The sequence below is a fragment of the Lithobates pipiens genome, unplaced genomic scaffold (assembly GCF_037356315.1).
Source record: "Lithobates pipiens isolate NorthernLeopardFrog02 unplaced genomic scaffold, aLitPip1_a1.2 Scaffold_22, whole genome shotgun sequence".
NCBI classification, from domain to species: Eukaryota; Metazoa; Chordata; class Amphibia; order Anura; family Ranidae; genus Lithobates; species Lithobates pipiens.
Window position 1 is genome coordinate 99832675 of NW_027507784.1, and position 24485 is coordinate 99857159.

General features: G+C 42.0%; 1 protein-coding gene across 1 annotated transcript in view; it reads left to right on the forward strand.

The window, feature by feature from the left end:
* CYBRD1 (cytochrome b reductase 1) overlaps positions 1-17267 on the forward strand; it is a 36704-nt gene extending 19437 nt beyond the window's left edge. Inside the window, exons 2-4 of the mRNA XM_077447988.1 lie at positions 3965-4173; positions 10243-10397; positions 16760-17267. Coding sequence (XP_077304114.1) covers positions 3965-4173; positions 10243-10397; positions 16760-17042 — 647 coding nt within the window. The 3' untranslated portion in view covers positions 17043-17267. The remainder of the gene's footprint in view (positions 1-3964; positions 4174-10242; positions 10398-16759) is intronic.
* The last annotated feature ends 7218 nt before the right edge of the window (positions 17268-24485 follow it).

Genomic DNA, 24485 nt, shown 5'->3' on the forward strand with positions numbered 1-24485 from the left:
TAAGGGTTCTTTCACACGACCGATTTTGTTCAGGTCCGCTTAAATGGATGCTCCATAGACCTTTTATGGAGCGTCGGATGTCAGCGGTGACATGTCCGACCCGCTCCGATCCGAAAAAGTGTGACAGAGGAAAAACCTACTTTTCCATCTGTCATCGGATTGGGTGACGATGGACTCTGCGCTCTGACAGGTCCATCCCTGCGCAGTGTGCAGAGACGGGCCTGTCATCTTCCTGCTCAGCGGGGATCGACGGAGCGATCCCCGCTGAGCAAGCGGATGTCCACGGGGCGGATCAGCACCGTGTGAAAGAGCCCTTAGTGTGGGCAAGAGACTATACCACTTGTTTTTCAAGCATGCCCAAGTTATTATAACTCACATAAGCCCCGCTCCAGGGCCTATCATCCTCTCACCTTCCTTCCTCTATTTACAGCATCACGGCCCATAACAGTGGGATACACACACATCTTCATACTCAGAGGTTTCTGTCGGGTACTAACCTTTACCGCATAATATAACTATATGAGCTTCTACAACCGCCTCATGTTACTAACAGGTGCCCTGAAAGAAGGTGAAAATACAAATTGCATGAAACCTACACAGCTCATACAATATTCCTTCAGTCTCTGTTGCAGACAACATAATTATGAAGACTTCCCCCACCCATTCACAGTTTGATCCCATTAGGGGCGAGTGGGTGATCTGGAGGCACACTCCAATATGATCATTGAAAGATGTATGTCCCTCACCCCAGTTCCCTAATCCACCACATTTCATTCAACTATCTCAAGATCATATTCTTGCTAATCATTCCTACGTGTATAAGCTTGTATACGTTACTATTCGAAATGTGTGTACCCCAAGCAAATGTACATACATTTTCCTGTCTTTCTTCTTCTGTGTTCCTCAATTAAAATTATTGAACACAAAATTGCATTAGATTAAATGATCTTTGCTTATTGAATCCTCTACTACAGAGAAACAGAATGGTGTGCCTGTATACATGCGAGACGTTGCATACAAGATGTTAGCACAGCCATTCTCAAACAGAGTTCTGTGAAACCCTAGGGTTCCTCAAGAGATTCCTAGGGGTTCCTTCCTTGAGTTGTTGCTGGTTGACCTCAAATCTAATGTTGCCTGGAAAGTTCTTGGTCTAATGCCATTTGGCAGAGCCAACAGAATGACAATAATGTCCGCTAAAGTCAAGACATTTTTTCCCACTGACTCCCAAAGACTTAGTTTTAGCAGGGGTTCCCTGAGACCTAACAATTATGTCAAGGGTTCCTCTGCAGTAAAAAGGTTAAGAACTAATGGGTTAGAGTCTCGGCACCAGGCAGGGTAGAAGACATTGCGGAAAATGTGAGTGTTAACGAGCATCTGTTCATACTGTCTGTAGTATCCGGTCAGCGATATTTCTTCTTTTAGACACTTTTGATGAGAAAACCGTCTTAAACTAGACCATGGTTTCAGATGGTTAGTAGGCGCATTTTGAGACCTACTACTTTTGGGAATAGATCTGAAAACTTTTGCCTCAACCGCCAGCAAAAAAATGTCAACAAAGAATAGAATTTAAAATGTTTTTTCTTACTTTGTGGGTGTAGACTGGCTATTCCAGAAGCCAGGAGAGGCTGAAACCTGATTTACCCTTCCACTCAAGAAACTGACATTTGTAGGTCGAGCCACCAACCTAGCTGAGACTAAGGATGACAAGGCAAGTTGCAATCTGATTGCACAGTCTGTACACAAGCTCCTTTTGATCTACCTCAACTATGTAGAAAAAGCTCTACCCACACAATCCATTCTTGGTATATCTAAAAGAAATTGTGCTATCAGACTGCAAGGTGAATGGCCAGTGTTATGCTTATGGGAGTCTGGTGTTGAACATATCTGAACAACACAAAACAATCTCCTGCGCTCAGGTCCTTAGTCCATATGTAGGTGGTGTGGCCAACCCTTTGGATAAAGTGTGGAAAGTCAAAGATCTTGCTGCCCTCCTCAGAACAATGGGTGGTATCCTTTAAGGCTGAAACACATAAGAAAACAGGGAGGGCGCACCGACCTTGTACATTACCAAAGATAACATTTATTTGACTAGTAAAAACAAAGGTCATACTCACAAACAAGCATTTAAAAAAAGGCTTAACATTACTTCAAAGATTCGGAGCCATGTCTTCCAGATATTAAGAGGAACCAGATGGCATTGCGAAATTTTAACTTTGGTAATGCACAAGGTCGGTGCACCCTCCCTGTTTTCTTATATGTTGAACATATCTGGCCGTGCACACAAAAAAATAAAAACAAAAATCTTTTCACCCCAAGAATTTCATTTGGTTTACTTGGCTGATCTTCTACCTGGAGCAGGAAACCAGAAATGCAGTAATCACATAGACATGGAGACATGGTCTTCTTTTGATTGAATTTCAATACCATACAATCAACAGATATGTATGACCAGTTTGAGAATCCACCCAGCACTGGAATATGTTTTGTGTTCTTTGTCCTGCGTTGATATGGTATTGTTTGTTTAAACCATTGTAAACGGGGATTATAGTAATTTCTCAGCTCACAGCCTAAAAACAAAAGGCATAATGCAAGTGTAGTTAATTTTGATATTTAAAATCGAGAACAGAGTTGTGTAATAGAGAATGCCTACCTGCACATGTAATGGTGTACTGGGACTGGAAGGTTTTCATTTATTTTTAGCTCTGCAAAGATGTGGTACATTTAGACGGTTTTGAAAGACTTCCTTTGGCCTCCTGATGGTGATGTGCGTGAATGGAAATTCGTGCATGTAGGAAACTTCTCCGGGGGAACAGAAATATTTAGGATCAGCATCTGCTCTTGGGAGCAAGCCTACTTGAGTGTCCACATAGCAAGAGGCACACTATTAAGGACACTCAGCAGGGAAGAAGAACCAGGACCGCCTGCTGGGGACCCAAAAAGAAGAGGATCAAGGCTGCTCTGTGCAATACCATTGCACAGCATACCATATTTTGTGGAATCTATAACTTTCCTACAGACTAAATAATATACACTGATCTGTGCATTTTTCCCCAAAGAAATGTAGCAGAATATATTTTGGCCTAAATTTATGAAGAAAGATTAGTTCTTTTCAAAATTTTAGAACAGAAACAAAGAAAAACACATTTAAAAAAAAATTATTATTTTTACTTGGCAAAAAAATAAAAACAGTGATGATTAAAGTGGTTGTATAGTCAATTTAGGTACTTTTAATATAATAAGGCTTACCTATAGGTAAAAAAAAAAATATCTCCTAAACCTGTATGGTTTAGGAGATATCCCACTCGCAAGGCGCCGCTGACTGCAGCGGCGCATGCGCACAGGGGATTCTCGGCTGAAAGTTCGGCAGACGCCGGACCCTGCCGGGAAGAAATCTCCCGTGCACACGTGCGGAAGTGACCTTAATCGCGGCTCCGGCCAAAAGAAACGCAGAGGGAACATGTCGGCTCCCTCGGCGTGGATCGGGCCCGATGTCGGGGCCTCGTTCTAAGGTAAGTATTTCATAATGAGCTAGTATGCGGTGCATACTAGCTCATTATGCCTTTTCCTTTGCAGGTGAGTTAAAAAAAAAAAATAATAATAATTCAGCGGGTTTACAACCGCTTTAAATACCACCAAAAGAAAGCTCTATTTATGTGAACAAAATAAAAAATTTAGTTTGGGTATAGTGTTGGATGACTGCGCAATTGTCATTTTAAAGTGTAACAGCCATGAAAGCTGAAAATTTTTTTTTTTTTTTTTGCTTCCCTTTGCCGCTAATCATATTCTCCTTTTTCCTTTTGCTATATGCCATTGGAAACGTGTATGGAAGTGATTGTGGTTGTTTTGGGCAACTAGAAAGGTCTCTTACTCCATACCTTTTTTATGCCTGAACTGTAATACTGTATGCTTAAGCATTGCTTCCTTCTGAAATCTCACTTTTTTTTTTTTTTTGTTTTTATTCCAGCCATAATAGTTTACAGATTGCCATGGACCTGGAAATGTAGCAAGCTGCTAATGAAATTTATACACGCTGGGCTGCACCTGACCGCTGCTATCCTTGTTATAATAGCTTTGGTGGCTGTTTTCGACTTTCACAATGCCAAAAAGATACCGAACATGTACAGTCTACACAGCTGGGTTGGCTTGGTGGTTGTCATCCTTTTTATGCTGCAGGTGAGCCTTTTTTTTTTTTTTTTTTTTTTTTTTTTTTGAACGGTTCCATCTCAAAACCATGCTAGCTATCTTTAACTTTTTTATTTTATTTATTCTTTTATTAGGTAATTTTTTATTAACTAGTTTCTCAAGAACAAAAACAACAATTACAAAGGGCAATTTTTGCCATAAAGGGCAAAGACCACATAATAATTGATTTAAAGTGGGGTACCCCCTAAAAAAAAAAAATTAAAAGTCAGCAGCTACAAATACTGCAGCTGCTGGCTTTTAATAATCGGACACTTACCTGCCCCAGGGTCCAGCGATGCGGGGGAACGAAGCCCCCCCCTCGCTCCCCGCTCCGCTCGCGGCGCCGTCATGCATACTGTGGGCACCCGGCTGTGGCTTCACAGCCGGGCACCCACTGCGCATGCGCGCCGTGATACGCCGTACAGTCACCTGGGACACGTGACAGGTCCCAGGTGAATGTGCGGCGTGAGGGGAAGTGATGTCACCAGCCCGGGCAATGAAGAAGGCAGACTACGAGGGACCCCCTAGCAACCGGTATTTAGAGGTGAGTAAAAAATTTTTTTTTTGCCAATTTTTTTTTTTTGATTTTTTTTAAGAATTTTAAGTAGTTTTATTTTTTGGGGGGCAACACCACTTTAAGTTGAACTAAAAAAAAAAAAAGAAAATATTTGACTTTCAGACTGTTCATATAGCCTATAATTGATATCGGATATCAAAAATAACCATCTCACAGCAAACAAAAACCACTTAAGCAGACCAAAGAATTACCGTATATACTCGAGTATAGGCCGACCCGAATATAAGCCGAGGCCCCCAATTTACCCCCAAAAAAACTGGCAAACTTATTGACTCGTGTATAAGCCGAGGGTGAGACATGCCTGTCCATCCCTGTGTGTGTGTCCGTCCATCCCTGTGTGTCCGTCCATCCCTGTGTGTCCGTCCATCCCTGTGTGTCCGTCCATCCATCCCTGTGTGTGTGTGTGTCCATCCATCCATCCATCCCTGTGTGTGTGTGTCTCCATCCATCCATCCATCCATCCCTGTGTGTGTGTGTCTCCATCCATCCATCCATCCATCCATCCCTGTGTGTGTGTGTGTCTCCATCCATCCATCCATCCATCCCTGTGTGTGTCTCCATCCATGTGTGTGTGTGTGTGTGTGTGTGTGTGTGTGTGTGTGTGTGTGTGTCCAGCCTACCTTTGTCCCGAGCCTCCGTCCCGTGCCTTGCCTCCTTGCCTCCGTCCCGTGCCGTGCCTTGCCTCCTTGCATCCGTCCCGTGTCGTGCCTTGCCTTGCCCCCGTCCCGTCCCGTCCCGTGCCGTGCCGTCCCGTGCCCTCTTCGTCGGCGGCCATTGTAAAGTTCAAAAGCTGCGCCGCCGCCTTCGCCTGTGATAGGCGGAACACTGAATTTCCCAGCAGCCTGTGTTCCGCCTATCACAGACGTCGTATCATCCTCGTCCGTAGTACGAGGATGATACGATGTCCGTGATAGGCGGAACACAGGCTGCTGGGAAATTCAGTGTTCCGCCTATCACAGGCGAAGGCGGAGCCGGAGGCGCGGCTTTTGAATAGAATGGCCGCTGTCTGTCTGCTCGACACGCTGATCGAGCGGGCAGACAGCGATGACTCGAGTATAAGCCGAGGGGGGCACTTTCAGCCTCAAAAAAGAGGCTGAAAATCTCGGCTTATACTCGAGTATATACGGTAGTTAGGTTGCTAATACAGTGCAATTGTTACTATCGATAAGGCAACTGCCTATCTTTCATGATTCATTAGAATCTAGCCTAGTATTTTTACTTGCTTTAAATATACCTTAGCCTACTACCCCGTTTCCCCGAAAATAAGACCTAGCGTGATTGTTGGTGATGGCTGCAGTATAAGCCCTACCCTGTTTCCCTGAAAATAAGCCCTACCCTGAAAACAAGACCTACAAGGACTTATTTGGGGGGCTTATATTGCAGCCATCACCGACAATCGTGCTAGGTCTTATTTTTGGGGAAACAGGGTATGATTAAGCAAAAATCCTGAAAGGTAAAGTTGCTTTTGAATAGTTAGATCTTGATTTCTCCCCCATCCTACTTGTATCTTACGTGTGTGTGTGTTAGCCCTTGTACACACGGCCGGACATTCCGACAACCAAATCCGTAGGACGGGACTACGTTCAGGCTAGTAGCCAATAGCTTTGGTTTAGGAATTTGATCTGAGCATGCGTGGCACTTTGTCCGATCGGAATTCTCTACACATGATCGGACAAAGTCCGATCGGATCATGTTGTCGGAAAATTTTATAGACAAGTTGGAAAACTTGGTCCGTCGGATACTCCGACGGAAACAGTCTGATGGAGCCCACACAGTCGGATTATCCGACAACACGGTCTGATCGGACAACTTTCATCGGAATGTCCGACCGTGTGTACAAGGGCTTAGAGGATTTTGTCTTTGGGGTTTTTTTTATGTTAATTTTCATGTGGAAGAGTCATAAAAAGAGATGAGTGCCACGTAAATCCATCTTAAGAAACCTTCTTTTTTTCTAACGCTTGATAAATATATATTCATTCCAATCAATTTTGTGATTTAATACAATACATTTTTATTTCAATCTTGCAACTGACAAAAATATAATTGCAATCTTACAAGATTTCATCCTAGCAAAATTCAGAAAGCCTAGTTCCTTTTTGTATAGTTGGCTTATTTTTATTTTTATTTTTTATTTTATTTTTTACCAGTAGTGTATTTAGAGGTTCAAGTGGCAATAATGGTATCCCAAGCTATAACGCCCCATTCACACCTGCGCATAGAGTTTTCGGTCCGAAAATCATGTGATTGCACCATGATTTTGCAGTGTTTTTTATTGCGATTTTCTGCAGGGCAAAAGGTCACCAATGTAAAAAGAAGAAAAACACCCAAATCTGCCCGATTCAAACTTGTTTGAGCTTCAGGCGTTCAGCTTCAGGCGACTTGGAGTGGAGATGTGAACCATCTCCATTGAGAATAATAGATTTTTTTTTTCCCCCCCCAGCGTTTTTTAGCTTCAGGCTTCAAGCTACAAAATGCTCAGGTGTGAATGAGGCCTAAGAGTTTAATTATTGCTGAGATTTTTTTTAGGAATAAAATATCTACAGAGATGCAAACATTAGAGGTGTTGTTATTGCATCAATGAGATTGTTCAGATAGTGATGAGGAAGGAAGACTCTTCCATTTAGCAATCATTTTTAAAAACGATATTTTGTTTAGAATAGACAAAATCTGTTTAAACCCTTGTGTAGAGTTCTTCTGCAAAAAATAAATATATAAAAATAATACCTGTGCACTTTTGGACTTCTGCACTCTGATGACCACGTTGCTGCAAGATTTGTTGCAAGATCTTGTGCACATTGTCCCACTAATATTGAGGCTTCTGATGATCCCTACCCATCAAGAGTCTCCAAAAGCTCATACATTTACAGCAACCAAAGGTAGTTTAGACTCCAAGGGGTGAACTACCACACTGTATTAGAGATGTCTTTAATATTAAAGATGCATTCTCCAAAATATGTCAGGTAAATATCTAGTAGGAAGAATGGTTCTAGTTATATTGCCTACCAGATTGGAGAACTCCACGATCTGAGTCTTCAAACAAAGATAATAAAATAATTGAACCTTACCAGATCTATTTAAAGCATACCTCCCAACATTTTGACATGGGAATGAGGGACACCTACTAGAAAACATATGTGGGGAAAGGGCACGCCCCCTGCCACACCCCCTTAAAGGAGATTTAACAAAAAAAAGGTTAATTAAGTCCACAAGGGACTTTTTTTTTTACCACTACTATTCCTTTATATTACTGGGTTTAGTAACACTTTAAAGCTCTGTAGAACAGCTAAAATGATCCTACCGATTATCTTACACCTGAATTATGGGCATCTGGATTGTCTACAGCAGGGTGTGCAAACTTTTCACAGAGGGCCAGATTTCATAAAGTGAACATGCATGAGGGTCGGCCATTTTGCCTCACATTCCTTTAACCGTTAAAATTTTGGTCTAAGTGTGTTCATCCTCCAAGCACTAATACACTGCCCAACAAGAAATTCTCTTGCCTTTGTGGCTGTGTGTTGTGAAGAGATGAGCTTGGGTGTGTAATTTGGATATTTACAGTTGTGCTCATAAGTTTACATACCCTGGCAAAATTTATGATTTCTTGGCTATTTTTCAGAGATTATGAATAACACAAACATTTCTTTCACTCATGGTTAGTGTTTGGCTGAAGCCATTTATTATCAATCAACTGTGTTTACTCTTTTTAAATCATAATGACAGCGGAAACTACGCAAATGACCTTGATCAAAACTTTACATACCCTAGTGATTTTGACCTGATAACATGCACTAAGTTGACACAAAGGGGTTTAAATGGCTGTTAAAGGTAACCATCCTCACCTGTGACCTGTTTGTAATTGGTGTGTGTGTATAAAAGGTCAATGACTTTCTGGACTCTTGACCGACCCTTGCATCTTTAATTCGGTGCTGCACTGACGTTTCTGGATTTTGAGTCATGGCGAAAGCAAAAGAATTGTCAAAGGATCTGCAGGAAAAGGTGGTTGAACTGTATAAAAAAGGAAAGGGATGTAAAAAGATATCCAAGGACTTGAGAATGCCAATCAGCAGTGTTCAAAAATGAAGGGTTCTGTTGAAACCAAACCATGGTCGAGTAGACCAACTAAAATTTCAGCCAAAACTGCCAGGAAAATTTGTTTGAGATGCAAAGAAAAACCCACAAATAACTTCAGGTGAAATACAGGACTCTCTGAAAACCTGTGGTGTGGCTGTTTTAAGATGCACAATAAGGAAGCACTTGAAGAAAGATGGGCTGCATGGTCGAGACACCAGAAGAAAGCCATTACTACGCAATACGCCAAACAGAACAAAGACCAGCCTCAAATCTTCTGGTACAAAGTTATTTGGAGTGATGAGACCAAAATGTAGCTTTTTGGCCACAACCATAAACGCTATATTTGGAGAGGAATAAACAAGGCCTACGATGAAACGTACACCATTCTTACTGTGAAACATGGAGGTGGATCACTGATGTTTTAGGGATGTGTGAGCTACAATGGCACAGGAAATTTGGTCAAAATTGATGGCAAGATGAATGCAGTATCAAAAAATACTGGAGGAACATTTACATTCATCAGCCAGGAAGCTGCGCATGAGATGTACTTGAACTTTCCAAAATGACAATCCAAAACACAAGTCGACCTGTCAGTGGCTACAGCAGAATAAAGTGAAAGTATGTACATTTTTGATCAGCTGTCATTGATTTAAAAAGAGTAAACACAGTTGATTGATAATAAATGGCTTCCGCCAAACACTAACCGTGCGTGAAAGAGAGGTTTTTGTGTTCTCATTCATATTCTCTGAAAAATGGGCAAGAAACCATAAATCCTGGCAAAAAACTTATGAGCACAAGTGTGTGTGTGTGTGTATATGTATGTATAATATATTTTACACACTTCTTCTTTTTTTTTTTTTTTTTTTTTTTGGACAAAACTGGGAGGCAAGCTATTATCCACTAACAATTTTTATATAGATACAGATAATAAAGTAAGTTTTATGTAGATGACACAGAATAAATATCACAGCCCAAGGTCATATACCAGCATAGCAAATACATGTAGGTCAGTTGGTAGCATGGTGTTCCCCCAGTTCTATCATTAGTAAAGGCAACCAAAATACTTTTTAAGACACAGATGGAAATATCTAACAAAGAATGAAAGAGTAGAAGGAGTGAAAAAAAGTAAGGAAAGGAGGAGGGGGGCAAAAGAGGGTGCGAACCCCATATAACACTCTCCAATGCCATGTTGCAGCCAAATGAGATGAGGTCTAATGACATTAATCCTCACCAATCATTAGTGTTTTTCATATTGAATCTTACAAAATTAAAAGGACACTCTAGTGCCCAGGTTACACATCCTTCCACAATGAGCATAATGAGCTTCAACAAAAGATTCTATAGAATACAAAAATATTTTGTGTGAAAATATACTGAACCAAGAACTTCTTCCCTTTTTTTTTTTTTTTTAGATTGTTGTGAGTATTGTGGTGTTTCTAATTCCAACCACCCCAGTCTTTGTTCGAGCGGCCCTCATGCCAGTCCATGTATACGGTGGCCTTCTGCTTTTCGGCGGAGTGATAGGAACATCACTGATGGGAATCACAGAAAAGCTGATATTTTCATTGTAAGTTTAATGTTATGCTGATTAAATAGTTAAACTATATGGGAGTTTATTATGGACTACAGGTGACATTCAGAGAGACCTCCATCTGTGCTGTTTCATATGCATTTAGAATGAAACATTTTAAAATGGTATCAATGAAAGTGGTGTCAGACACATCTAAAATAAGTTCTGGAATTATTTTTAAAGCATTTGACATATTCATAATGTTCCATAGGCCTGGGCTGAGGGGTAGAAGGGGAGGCTTCCAAAGAGGTAGAGGAGTGCAAAAGGGCAGTTCATGCAACCTATGTTTCAAACTTTAGAGCTCATAGTTAGTAAATTTCCTATGCCCTTTTACTAGTACATGGCCTACTGTTTATAAGCAGTGCTCAAAGTCAGGAACATCTTACTTTTATCAAGCTTTCTATGGCCAGCCAAAGGGCAGTGAAGTCCTGATCTAGGAAGTCAAGTGTCTGGCAGCTGGACCCCTGGTCACATTTCACACATGGAAAAGTGTGAAACCTGGTTAAATATATGCATCTAATTAAATTCTATATTAAGGGTACTTGTTGCAGGGAAGGAAGATTTTAAGGAAATGCTCAATATATGCTTGGAACTGGAAAAAATTGGGACACACTTTGGCCTTGTATATATAAAGTTGCACTATTTAGAAGACATTGCTTTCCCTACTGCCTAGGGATTGGTCTCAAATTACTGGTAAGAGGCTGATGGAGACCAAAGCATAGGAATGTCTTCGATTTCTTGCATTTCAAGCAAGAGTTAAGCTTAAACTTAATCAAACTATTGCACCATTCACAACCTTGGCCTGGAATTTTAGTTGTCATCAGCTGGAGGCATTGAATCCACTTCACAATGTAAAGTAAGTAATACTATATCAGATTTCGAGCTCGGTAATAATTCATCAGCTATTAAACTGTGGCATAACTAAACAAGGGTTGTATTTATCCCATTATATGGCTCCTTTCCTGGATTCAGTCCATGAAAGGATCATACAATTCTATATACTGTAGTGATGTCTTTTATCACCAATATCACTTTCTTATTAATGTATTCATCCGTTTTATAGTGAGACATAGTAATCATCTACTTGGTATGTTGAAAGTAGGTCCAGCCCATTACAATTACAGCAATTTACTTATACATGTACAACATTCCAAGTTAAATGCTTTAGGCTTATATTTCCTTTAATTAGAGATGAATTAGACTGTAATTTGCCTGAGGATAGTGTATGTTCTGCCGTATGGCTGTTAATAGTTGATGTTTATATTTGAATATGTTTCAAACTGTACTACAGGGACAAAAAAATCTTTACCCTTGCAGTAGGTCCACTCCCTACTAGAATGGTAAATGTTCGTTTTGCCTAGGGCATGATGAATAAGGTAGTCCGCACTCTTCTCTGCTGCCTAATGCTCCAGAATCTGCATGGACCTTTAGCGTCCTCCCTCCTCCTATACAATGAAAAACTGCTGGTTCTGCACTGTATGAGAACTTTAGCTTTAATCGGTTTGGACCAAGATGGACCAACCATTCGAGGAGCAGAAAGACTTCAGGAGCAAGGGATAAGGTAAATATTAGGGATGCATGGATTCCATTTTTTTTAAGACCAAGTACGAGTACCGATACATTTTCTCAAGTACTCGCCAATACCAATTACCGACACCTAGGATAGTGTCATGTGAACAGTTATTTTAGACTAATGAAAAAATACTTCACTTATTTGCTGTGCCTCTGCCCTGGTAGGGTACTGGTAGGCCAACAAACTTAAAATAAATCATTGCCCTTGGGTGCATTCATTTTTTACACATAACGCCCAGCTCACCTGCCTTTGCTCTGCTAGCAGTAGAGCACTTGCCAGAGCTTCTGCGGTCCAAATGTCATCTCACACTGCCGTGTCCTCGCACAACGTCCTTTTGCATCTCTACATAAGACCTGGTTCACATACACTATATTACCAAAAGTATTTGACACCTGCCTTTGCGCATACATGAACTTTAATGGCATCCCAGTCTTAGTCCGTAGGGTTCAATATTGAGTTGGCTCACCCTTTGCTGCTATAACAGCTTCTGCTATTCTGGGACGGCTGCCCACAAGGTTTAGCAGTGTGTCTATGGGAATGTTTGACCATTCATCGCATTTGGGGGTTGGACGAAAAAGGCTGTCTCACAATCTCTGCTCTAATTCATCTCAAAGGTGTTCTATGGAGTTGAGGTCAGGACTTTGTGCAGGTCAGTTCCTCTGCCCCAAACTCGCTCATCCATGTCTTTAGGAACCTGCCTGACCTCACAAATGCGCTTCTGGAAGAATGATCAAATATTCCCATAGACACACTCCTAAACCTTGGGGACAGCCTTCCCAGAAGAGTTGAAACTGCTATAGCTGCAAAGGGTGAGCCAACTCAATAATAAACCCTACGGACTAAGACTAGGATGCCAGTAAAGTTCATGTGCGTGTAAAGGCAGGTGTCCTAATACTTTTTGGTAATGTGTATATGCAAACTGGATGCATTTTGAACCGCATCCAATTCGCATGATGTGAACCTGCAGCCTTTTCAATGGAGCACACGCATTAAAAAGGGGATTAATTACAGAGATAAAATAATTCTCCTGCTCTACAAGACTCTGGTCCGGCTGCATCTAGAGCAGTGATGGCGAACCTTGGCACCCCAGATGTTTTGGAACTACATTTCCCATGATGCTCATGCACACTGCAGTGTAGTGGAGCATCATGGGAAATGTAGTTCCAAAACATCTGGAGTGCCAAGGTTCGCCATCACTGATCTAGAGTATGCTGTCCAGTTCTGAGCACCAGTAGGAAGGATGTACTGGAAATGGAGCGAGAACAAAGAAGGGCAACAAAGCTAATAAAGGGTCTGGAGGATATTGGCTATGAGGAAAGGTTGCGATCACTGAACTTATTCTCTCTGGAGAAGAGACACTTGAGAGGGGATATGATTTCAATTTACAAATACCGTACTGGTGACCCCACAATAGGGATAAAACTTTTTCGCAAAAGGGAATTTAACAAGACTCGTGGCCACTCATTAAAGAGGGAGTTCTTTCTTTTTTAAAGGCCAGTAGCTACAAATACTGCAGCTGCTGACTTTTAAAATAAGGACACTTACCCGCCCAGCGCGCCCGCGATGTCGGCACCCGAAGCCGATCTCTCAATCGTCTTTCGGGTGCTGCCGCCGCCATCTTGGCTATGGGAATCAGGAAGTGGAGCCTTGCGGCTTCATTTCCCGGTTCCCTACTGCGCATGCGCGAGTCGCGCTGCGCAATAAGGATGGTCCCCGCTGTCTCTGGGATCCGTGTGTTTCCCAGCAGACAGCGGGGGGCCTGCGGAAAGGGGCGTAGATTCTGCGGAAAGGAGCGTAGATTCTGCAGATATCTATGCCGGAAGTGGGTGCAGATACCTGTACTGTACAGGTACCTGCACCCCCCTCCCCCCTGAAAGGTGCCAATTGTGGCGCCGGAGGGGGGAGGGTTCCAATGAGCAGAAGCTCCATTTTAGGGTGGAGCTCCACTTTAAAATTAGAAGAAAAGAGGTTTAACCTTAAACTACGTAGAGGCTTCTTTTACTGTAAGAACGGCAAGTATGTGGAATTCCCTTCCACAGGTTGTGGTCTTAACGGGGAGCATCGATAGTTTCAAGAAACTATTAGATAAGCACCTGAATGACCACAACATACAGGGATTTACAATGTAGTACTGACATATAATCACACGCATCTGGTTGAACTTGATGGACTTGTGTCTTTTTTCAACCTCGCCTATTATGTAACGTGTAGGTGGGCCGGCCGAAACGCGTTTTATAAAAAAAAAAAAAAGTCTGGTGAGTTTTGAGTATGGCTCAGGTGCGATTTCCATTGTCCTATACTTTATAAATTTGCACCAGAATCACTGAACAAAGTTGTACCAGACAGGGCTGAAATCCCGCTGTCAAAACCAAACCGCACATATCTGAATCTGGTCTAAAGGTGGTGGTTACCATCTGGGGACTTGAAGGTACAGGTTTTAGTTTTGGATCGTTTGCACGAGTACAAGTACTCGTGCAAATGCTTAGTATCGGCACCAATACCGGTATCCTAAGCAAAATTAGCAGCTATTTCTTGCAGTGGGGAGGGGGGCCCATTGAAAATGTATCTACAGAGCCCAACTTTAGAGTGTATGTCCAGAAACGTTTTTTTTTTTTTTTTTTAATTCAATTTAAGTGAAAAATTTATCAGAACCCCTGTCAAGTTTTATTGCTACCCAGGGCTCTATTAGAGAGATTTCCCCTCCATTACTATCACATTGACAATGATCATTTCTCCAGAAAAAAGGGGAGGGAGAATCTCCAACAGCAACATAGACGGAAATAAAAATGCTTTTTTTTCTAAGGGGAGTGAGGAAACACTATCTGCTATTTAATTGTGTTCCTGTTGTAGATGTATGCTCACCTCCTATCAATGTGAACAAAAGGAGGGGAATTCTGAAAATGGCCGTACACTTTAAGTGTATCTCTAGGCTAAATGTTTTAATTTTCCCAATGGTACACAGGCTCCAAAAAGTAGCCTGATGGGGGTTTTACCCATCCTACTCTATTGTAAACTAAAAAAAAAAAAGTTTCAGTTGTCCACACATTTTGTTTCTTTTGTAGCCAAGTCAGTGTGTTAGCCAAATGATTTAAAAAACAAATACAAGAGGGCGCCTCCATCTAGGTGTAGTGAATTTTATATTTAAAAAGTATGAAAGACAATACAAATGCACTTATGAGAGGAAATGGAAGAACTCTGGACAGCCGCACTCCAAAAAGGATCTATTTTCTTGTGCCTTTTGATTGTAAAATAAAGATCACATAACACAATCCACAGCAAACGTTTCACACTGAAATCGGTGCTTACACATAGCTATGAGTAAGCACTGATTTCAGTGTGAACGCATCAGAATTTTGTTCTGTATCAAGTTTGCTGTGCATTGTGTTATGTGATCTTTATTTTACAATCAAAAGGCACAAGAAAATAGATCCTTTTCGGAGTGCGGCTTTCCAGAGTTCTTCCATTTCCTCTCATTTGTGCATGCACTAGCCAGCACCTGGGGCTCTCCGCCTGGAAGTGGAGTGATTATCCTGGTGGTTCAACCTGGAGCGGTGGTATCCTTTTCTCTTACTTGAATTTCTGGACAATACAAATGCACTTAATTGTTCAGTGGATCAAGGCTTGTCATAAACACACATAGACCTCCATAGGATCTCCGTGAGGCTGCAGAGCTCTGCAGGCATGTGGCTAGTTGAAGCAGAGTTCTTGATGGAAGTGCAGCTGTCAGGCTTCAGGCTGGCTTCATGACCAGCCTTGACTTTTTTATTTTATTTTAAACCACTTCAGCCCCGTTTAGGTTTTACCCCCTTAATGACAGGCCATTTTTTGCGATACGGCACTGCGTGGCTTTAACTGACAATTGGCGGTAATGCGACGCTGTACCCAAACAAAATTGATGTCCCTTTTTTTTTTTTTCTTCCCACAAATAGAACTTTCTTTTGGTGGCATTTTGATCGCCTCTGTGGTTTTATATTTTGCGCTGTAAACCAAAAAAGACCGACAATTTTGAAAAAAAAAAAATAAAAAAAAAAAATTTTTTACTTTCTGCTATAATACATATAAAAAAAATATATCCCAAAAAAATATATAAAAAAAACAAGTGCATTCAACAGTTTAGGCCAATGTGTATTCTGCTTTATATTTTTGGTAAAAAAAAAAATTGCAATAAACGTATATTTATTGGTATAATTTTTTAAAATGTTTTTACTGGTAATGGCAGCTATCTGTGGTTTTTAGTGGGATTGCGACATTGCAGCGGACATTTTTTGGGGACCAGTGATATTATTACATTGATCAGGGCTATAAAAATGCACTGATCAATGTAAAAATGACACTGGCAAGGAAGGGGTTAAAATTAGGGGGCAATCAAGGGGTTAATGATGTTCCCTGGGTGTGGTCTAACAGTGTGGGGGGCTGGGCTGCCTGGGACAACAAAGGGATCGTTGTTCCTGATCACTAGGAATAGCAGATCTCAGAGTTGTCCCCTGACAGAACGGGGGTCCACCTTGTTTATACTGGCAGATCCCCATTCTGCCTCTCCTCACCACGATCATGGATCGCCGGCAGACATGGAGTTTGCATTAGGATCCCAAGGCCTAATCTGAGAGGAGTTGCATCCACTTCACCTGGTGTTCCCTACCACTCTCCCTCTTATGTGCCCTGTTAAATGACAGTTGGGTTCTAGTCAGCGCAATAGCTTATACATTTTCTTTAGCCAAACAATTGCACTTGCAAAATACAATAGAAGTTCTTCAACCAAACTAAATACTTTTTTTTCTTTCCTTAGGAAAAACCCACCTTACAGCAGTTTACCACCACATGCAATCTTCGTCAACACCCTTGGAATTCTCATTGTGGTTTTTGGTGGACTTATTATATGGATAGCCACTCGACCAGGCTGGAAACGGCCTCCAGAGCCTGCGGTGAAGGAGCATTCTTCATATAGAGAGGCATCGGTTCCTCCACCAGAGTACAGCAAAGCAGACAAGTCTGATGTGGAATTAAATAGCGAAGCAGCCAGAAAAAGAAACCTAAACCTGGATGAGGCTGGACAAAGGTCAACCATGTAAGAACAGTCCAAATGAACAGGGACTCAGCTAAAATTCTGCTTCATGGGAAGGCCACAATTCTGCTGAATTAAACTAAACATTCTGTAATATAATATTGTGTATAATCATTCATTTCTCTATAAAGGAAACTTTGACTTGGTAAAAGCAATAACTGATCATAGGTGCTTTTACAGAGAAGCTGTTAAAGCAATCAATAACAAAAAATAAATAAATAACAAAGCTGGAGAGACCGGACTGTGTTTTGAACAATATTCTCTAGTATCACTGATATTTTTTATTGTTTGAATATACATTTAGAACAAGCCCTGAAGGTCTTAACATTGACTATAAAATCATATATACATGTATTCTTATATGAAATTATACTGGACAAATTCTACCAATGGAGAACAGTAGTGCTTTACAAGTGCTTTAATTATGGCAAGGTATACCAATGTTCTGCTGACTCTATATGCTAAGTCTTTTGCCATGAGTTTATTGCATTTTGGGGTTCGATATCAGAAGTTTTTCGAAAATAATCTTGCAACTCTTCATGGGTCTTGTGAAAACATTTAGTGCCTGGAAAATGATTGTTAAAAAAAAAAAAAAAAAAAGTAATAAAAAGTAAAATGTTGCCTTCTTAAAAATTGCACACTTTGGTGAATGAACAATAATTTGGTTTCTTGAAGTGAAACAGCAGCTGGATTTTTGTGCGAGAAGAACATGGTTCACACTAGGGTTGCACCGATACTACTTTTTTGTCATGTCACAGTAGCATTAATATGCAGCACTGATAGGTGGCACTGATGAGGCGTGGACTGTCAGTAGTGTTTTTTTTTGTATTTGTTTTTTATTATTTTTGCAATTTTATATATTTTTTTTGTTTTGTGTGTGGTGTGTGTTTGTTTTGTTGTTTATTTTTTTGTATTTATTTATTTTACAATGGACAGACGGTGGCTCCTGTTCATTCATAAACTGTAGGTATCACAAACATAGTTTACTATGCTCAGTTATGAATGGACAGTCAGTGATCACTAACTCTGTGCATTTGGAAAAGGAAGGAGCCGGTAAATTACAGATTTGCCGGCTCCTTCCTCCGCTCACCACTCTGACAGATCTGGGGCAGGGGGGACCAGAGGAGGATACGGAGGGGGAGCGGGGAAGCAGCAGGGGGTGACACGGATGGGAGTGGAGGAGGACATGGAGGGGGAGCTAAAAGGGGTGGAGTAGGATATGTAGGGGAGAAGAGCATGACATGGAGTCAAGAAGGAGCAGTGGATGACATGGAGTGGAGGAGGATTAGAGGAGGACATGGCGGGGGACCTTAAGAGCACTGAGGAGGACACAGAACAGTCAGGGGATGATCAGTACGGCAGTGACTGCCCAGGTGTTAGATTAGGCATGGGAGCATCTGCATGAGTACAAGTTCTCGTGCAGATGCTCGGTATCGGTGTAACCCTAGTTCACACATGTTCTAGTCATAAGGAGCCCCCATGAAAGGTAGAAGGAAGGTAGGCCCTGACCCACAGCTTCCAAATTTGTTTCATAGTGTCAGTCTGTACAGCCGTACGTTTTTCATTAAACGTGCCGGGAGAAACCCGATACTTAAATTCCACAAAGTGTAATGCGTAGGATGTCTAGGTTCTATAAGTCCTTACTTGGCTTCTGTTAGAATTTGAGTTACCAGCTTATATTGAATATTCTTACAGGATTTCATTTTTTTTTTTTTTTTTTTTGTTAAGCACGACTTCATATGAATACTTGTGGAAAGAAACGCCAGTAATTGTGTATAGCAATTGGTATACTCTGGTCCAGAATAGCCTGACCTTCACACAGTCTCATCAAATGTGCTAGAACAAACCATCGCTGTGATGCCTTTCAAAAAGTAGAGCAAATAAGCTGGGACAGTGCAGATTATCCTCAAAGGGACCAGATACCGATGAGGGAGGCATTTATAATCAGCCTATCACGTGTCAAGCTTATGATCACACTGATCCAGATCTGGTTCCAAGTTTCTAGTGGTACACATAAAGGAGGGAATTGGTCTGTGTTGATGCCGGGAGTAAATAGTACACTGGTGAAATTAGGTCTGTGCCTTGGGGGCCATCTAAAAACGGGGCTGTAACTGATGACAAGATTGATTGGTTTCATGGTAGGGACTGGAGGAAATGCTTAATTTGGAGGTATTGGAATGTATCTTCCAGTTTAAGTTTTTATAGGCATCCCAAAGAGTTTGATACACAAGTCCATGAGAAAATGCTTAATTGGGTACAAGCAGTTCTTAAACCAAGTTTTGAGAACTGAAGAATTACTATAGCCTGAGGGAAAAAAATATTGCCCAAGATGGACATCAGAGGAAGATGTGGTGAGATCAGATTATTAGTAGACTTCTATTATTCCCACAATCTCAGAGTGTGGCTGGTAACTGAGCAAGTGAACTTACTCTGATCCTTTGGGAGGCATCCAGTTATGGGGGGGCGCTGCTTGGGATTTGCTATTGTGCCATTTGGGCTAGTTGCACCACTTAGTACTATTTATGAAAAATTGGCAGCTCCATGCCACCTTGTGGCTTGGTTCTGTACAAAACCAACATTGCATCATGGTAAAGAGAGCCTTATCATACAAATTGAAGAATACAGCATTGTATTGCCCTTAGTCTAAAGGCAGGAATAGCAATTGTCAGGACCCTGGCATATTAAAAAAAATTCAATTAGTACAGAAATTTTTATGGCCATGTTCCGTTCTCGCCAGGAGTTGTTTTTCACAGGAAGTCAATAAGGAGTATAGGTAGGTGAATACTTTAGGGTAGTTTTACTGGTACAGGGTTTCAAATGAAGATGTGTGGCAAAAACCTAAATAAGGTAGAGCAGAAGAAACCCACATAAAGCTGAAGGAGTTCTCAAGGCCTTAGACTTAGTTGTGTTAACATGCAACCCTGAAATGTTGGCAAATTCTGTGAGCAATGTCATCAGATTCAGTAGAGAAAACTGTGTATTGGAGAGAAACAGAAGCAAATCGTCCAAGAATAGACAGAGTTTGTGATGGTATCCTGCCACCTCCACTTAAGTAATATCCCATTTTTAGTCTAATAGCTTGAGCAAGAGGCAATTTGGCCAAGGGGGAATATCCGTGGAGACAGGGGACATCCCTGTGTCGTACCCCGGACCCAAAATACTTAATGAATTAAAGACTTGAAATATTTACTGAGATTTTAGTTGTAATGAAAACATAGCTTGAACAGACTCTGTGTTAGTGTCTCAGAAATGTTGTTGGTTTTTTAAAGTGTTCTGTTTAATCTATGCTTACAACTAAACTTCAGTAAAGGTTTCAGGTCTAACTCCTGGTTTGGCAGTCAATATTGCCTTTGGATTCTCATGGTATCGCTGATGACCATGCACCCTCTTCTAGCTGTTAAAAGAAGTGGGATGGATTCTTGCTCATTTACATGTTTTTAGAAACATCCACAATAGTCAACAGCTAAAATAAAACATACAAAACACAAGATACCAAAATGCCACCTTATTTTTGAATAAGCTAGAACCTAAAACGGGTCTATGATATACTGCATCAAAAACAGGAACATCTGAGATCCAAACCATGGGCAGGCTGAATGTACCATGTTGATTGATCGATCAACTTGGGTACAACCAGCCTGCTGGAGTCTTTAGCTATAGCTGCTAGAGATAATCACTGTTTTCTCCCAGTGGGGACGGTTCCCCCTGCTGGGAGAACACAGTTGCGTGGCAGGAGGGGGAATCTTACACATTTTTCTTCTCTGACCCGCAGCTGCAGGAAGGAAATTTGCAACATCTATGGCCAGCCTTAGGAGCTATTATGTTGCAGATCCCTTCCTCTAAAGTGGATAGGAAGGCTCCACTGTTAAATCTATTTTAGTTACAAGTGTACTGATCAAAGGATCACCATAACTTAACGTTTACTTAATAGATTCAGATTAGGATTAGCAATGCAAATGGGGTCAGAGTGGTGGAGAGCATACATATAGTACAGAACAATGTTAAACTGATTATTAGGCTGTGCAAATAGGAGCTCCTCAAACCAATGGGGTTGATTTACTAAAGGCAAATAGACTGTGTGCTTTGCAGTTGCTCCAGAGCTTAGTAAATGAGGTGAAGTTTCACTTTGCAAAGAGAACCCAATCACGTGCAAGGTAAATAGAAAAACAAAAAACTGCATTTTTGCTTTTCGATGGAAGTCAGTAGAGCTTCACCTCGTTTACTCAGTTCTGGAGTAACTGCACTTCCAAAGTGCGCAGTCTATTTGCCTTTAGTAAATCAACCCCAATGCCTCTGCAGATCGATCAGGACAAGGGGTGACAGCACAGTCTCTATAGCAGGGGTAGGCAACCTTAGAGGGGTGGAGTTTTACTTGAACAACATGGAAGAGATCAAGCATTACAAGCTTGTAGCACAGTTTTTTAAGGAGACCCAGCAATGCCCCTATTAAAAAGTAACAAAGGTTTTAGGAGTCAGTAGTCAATAGTGCAGAGTTCAGAGATCAATAGAATGTACCTGTAATACCAGTGGCGTAACTAGAACCTTCAGGGCCCCGATGCAAGAAACCATGAAGGGCCCCCCTGAACCCCAGCCAGGGCCCTTCCCTCTGAGTCCGGCGGTGGAACTCCAGGGCGTGGTCACAGGTATGACCTTTGTGAGCCCTGTAGTTCCACCACTGGTATCAGTTTTTTTTTTTTTTTTTTTTTTTTTTTAGGTGCCCCATTGGGGGACTGTCCCTAGGCAGGATGGGGTCCCCGTCCCCAGAAGAGATGAGGTCCTTTTCTCCAGGGCAGATGAAGTAACTGCCCCCAGGTGGGAAGGGGTCCCTGTCCCCAGGGGAGGTGGGGGTCCCTGTCCCCAGGGGAGGTGGGGGTCCCTGTCCCCAGGGGGAGATGAAGGGGGGTATGTAATGGTGTGTGGGGGATGGGGTCCTCTCACTCACCATGACGAAGCTGTAGGCCACGCACTCATCCATGTTGGCCTGGGCTTCATCCAGTGTGCTGGACGGGTGATCAGCATATCTCCCAGAAAGACCTTTCATCGTCTGTGTATGACGGGGGAGGAGGGGGGCTGGCAGACAAGCCTGCAGTGTCCTCCGGAGAGCCGGCTCTCATAGGGCTGCACTGCATCTGTGTGCTTAAAGTTTGTTTACCCAGGAGAAGTATGCAGTGCAGTGTGGGCCGGACTCAGGGGGGGGGTGGGACTCTGGCTGGGGAGAACACACATCGGACTGAGCGGCAATGCATGGAGCAGGAGAGGGGTACTCTGAGGTCATGCGGGGAATGCACAACTAAAGAGCAGCCAGTGCGATAGTCGAGCATGGAGCTCTGCTAGTCACCCTCCACCTCCAGCCACCCGTGTGCATGGTGCACTGGTACCCCTAGCTGCCTATGCTGCTGCCGGCCATATGTAGAGGGGGCTGCATGGGCCCCCTGCATCACAGGGCCCGGTTGCGGTCGCAACTGCTGCACCCCCTATAGTTACGCCCCTGTGTAATACACAGTACAAAGGTCAGTAGTATGCAAATTCACAGATTTGAGGTCACAAGTCTGTAACATGGATTTCAGAGGTTAGTAGACTGTAATGCAGATTTCAGAGGTCAGTAGTATGTAATGCACAGTGTAGGGGTCAAGAAACAGTAATGCAGGGTGCAGGGGTCAGTAGTTAGTAATGTAGAGTTTAGAGGTCAGTACTATGTAAATCAGAGCTGCAAGGGCCAGTAGTATGCAATTCAGAGGTCAGAATTAAGTCTAAAGCCTCATACACACGATAGGACTTTGTACAAACTTTCCCTTGGATTTTTGTACAAAGGGCGTCGGCCCTGAACTTGTATTGCATACACACAGCAGGACTTTTTCAGCCAACTTTCACCAAATCACGTGGTTTTTCTGCTCTTTACCGCCACCTTTGGTCAACTTCTGTATTGTTGTCTGATCTTTTGCATTGGTTCTGAGCATGCCTGTTTGTACTTTGTACAAAAGTCCTATGGTTTTCTGTACACACGATCAGACTTTGCTCCATCAGACTTTTGTTCCCAGAAAGTTTGTCCGTTCGCACAGCCAACAAAAGTCCGATGAAAACCAAAAAAGTTTGTCCGATGGAGCGTACACACGGTAGGATGTTGCTCCAAAACAGCTAATTTGCATGTTTGTTGTCAAAAAGTCTGATCGTGTGTATGGGCCTTAACAAAAGGCAATAAATCATTGGACTTTTTGGAAAATTGTATACATCGCTTTATTACATCTTATACAATACAAATGGATTAACATGATCCTAAAACAATGTATACTGTACGTTACTTTAAAGCAAATTCTACTCATTATTATTATTATACACAATTAAGACCCAATTGATAAAGTATACAATGAGCAAATATCATATGGCCTTGTGATGATGGACTCCCACCCCCTCATTTCTCATTTCTCAAAATAGCTTCTTCTGGACCAACTGAGGATCAGATGAAGAGTGACAATTTCAGTGCATGAATACTATTCACATCTCTACAGGGTGGGGGTAGCAGCCACAACTGGAATCACTCCTGGGAGTGGACACTGGGACAGAATGGTAGGCCAGGCCATCAGCAGCATTCAAATAAACCGCAATATGATGGTAAAGTGTATGACAATTATGCAGGATATATGAGCTTATCACCAAAGCTCCTTAGAATATGGTACTTTTCACCATTCCATTTCAGAATTAGCCTGAGAGAAATTTTACAATATTTGACAAACATATAATTATCACAGGATAATTAGGAATAGGACCTCGGTGTATGTTAATGGAGGACTTGGTATCTTATAGACATATCCCTTGTAACAAAGCCAATAATAACTTGAATGTATAATGCCTGATGGTAACAAGAGTGTTGACTGGGCCAGTCAAAAGAACAAATTGTTCACCATGACCCACATAGGTTAATGCTATGTGTGCCTCCCCCCCAATAGAATAGCTGCCGCTTGACCTCTCAAGGTATTTGTCACTGGCAGGTACACACCCATCTGCATTGTAGGCCACAGATTTCTATAACAATGACAGCCCCGTAATGAGTAGCCGTCATTACAGCTGGTAACTTTGTACAGCCTGTTGGCAGCACTCTGCTACCATTTCATTCAAGTTTTACACCAAATGTCCCCCCTGGTCCACTAGACCCTCCTCTGGCTGCTTTAACACAGGCACATTTTGTGGTTTGACGGTGCTGGCTGCTAGATGGATGGGGCCTAACTTTGCTTACCAATTGGTGCAGACCCTGTACCTTGGCAATACATCCCTAGACAATCATTCACATATTGTGGATTGTCGCCTTGATCTGAGAGGCAGTGGGTGGAGCCAGACACTGGCGGCATGGCGGGGGCACAGTCTACCTGTCAGATGGCTATGATTGATGGGTAGATTGCCTTTAATGGGCTGCCAATACCTGCTCTATAGTAACAGAGACCAAAAAAAAAATGTC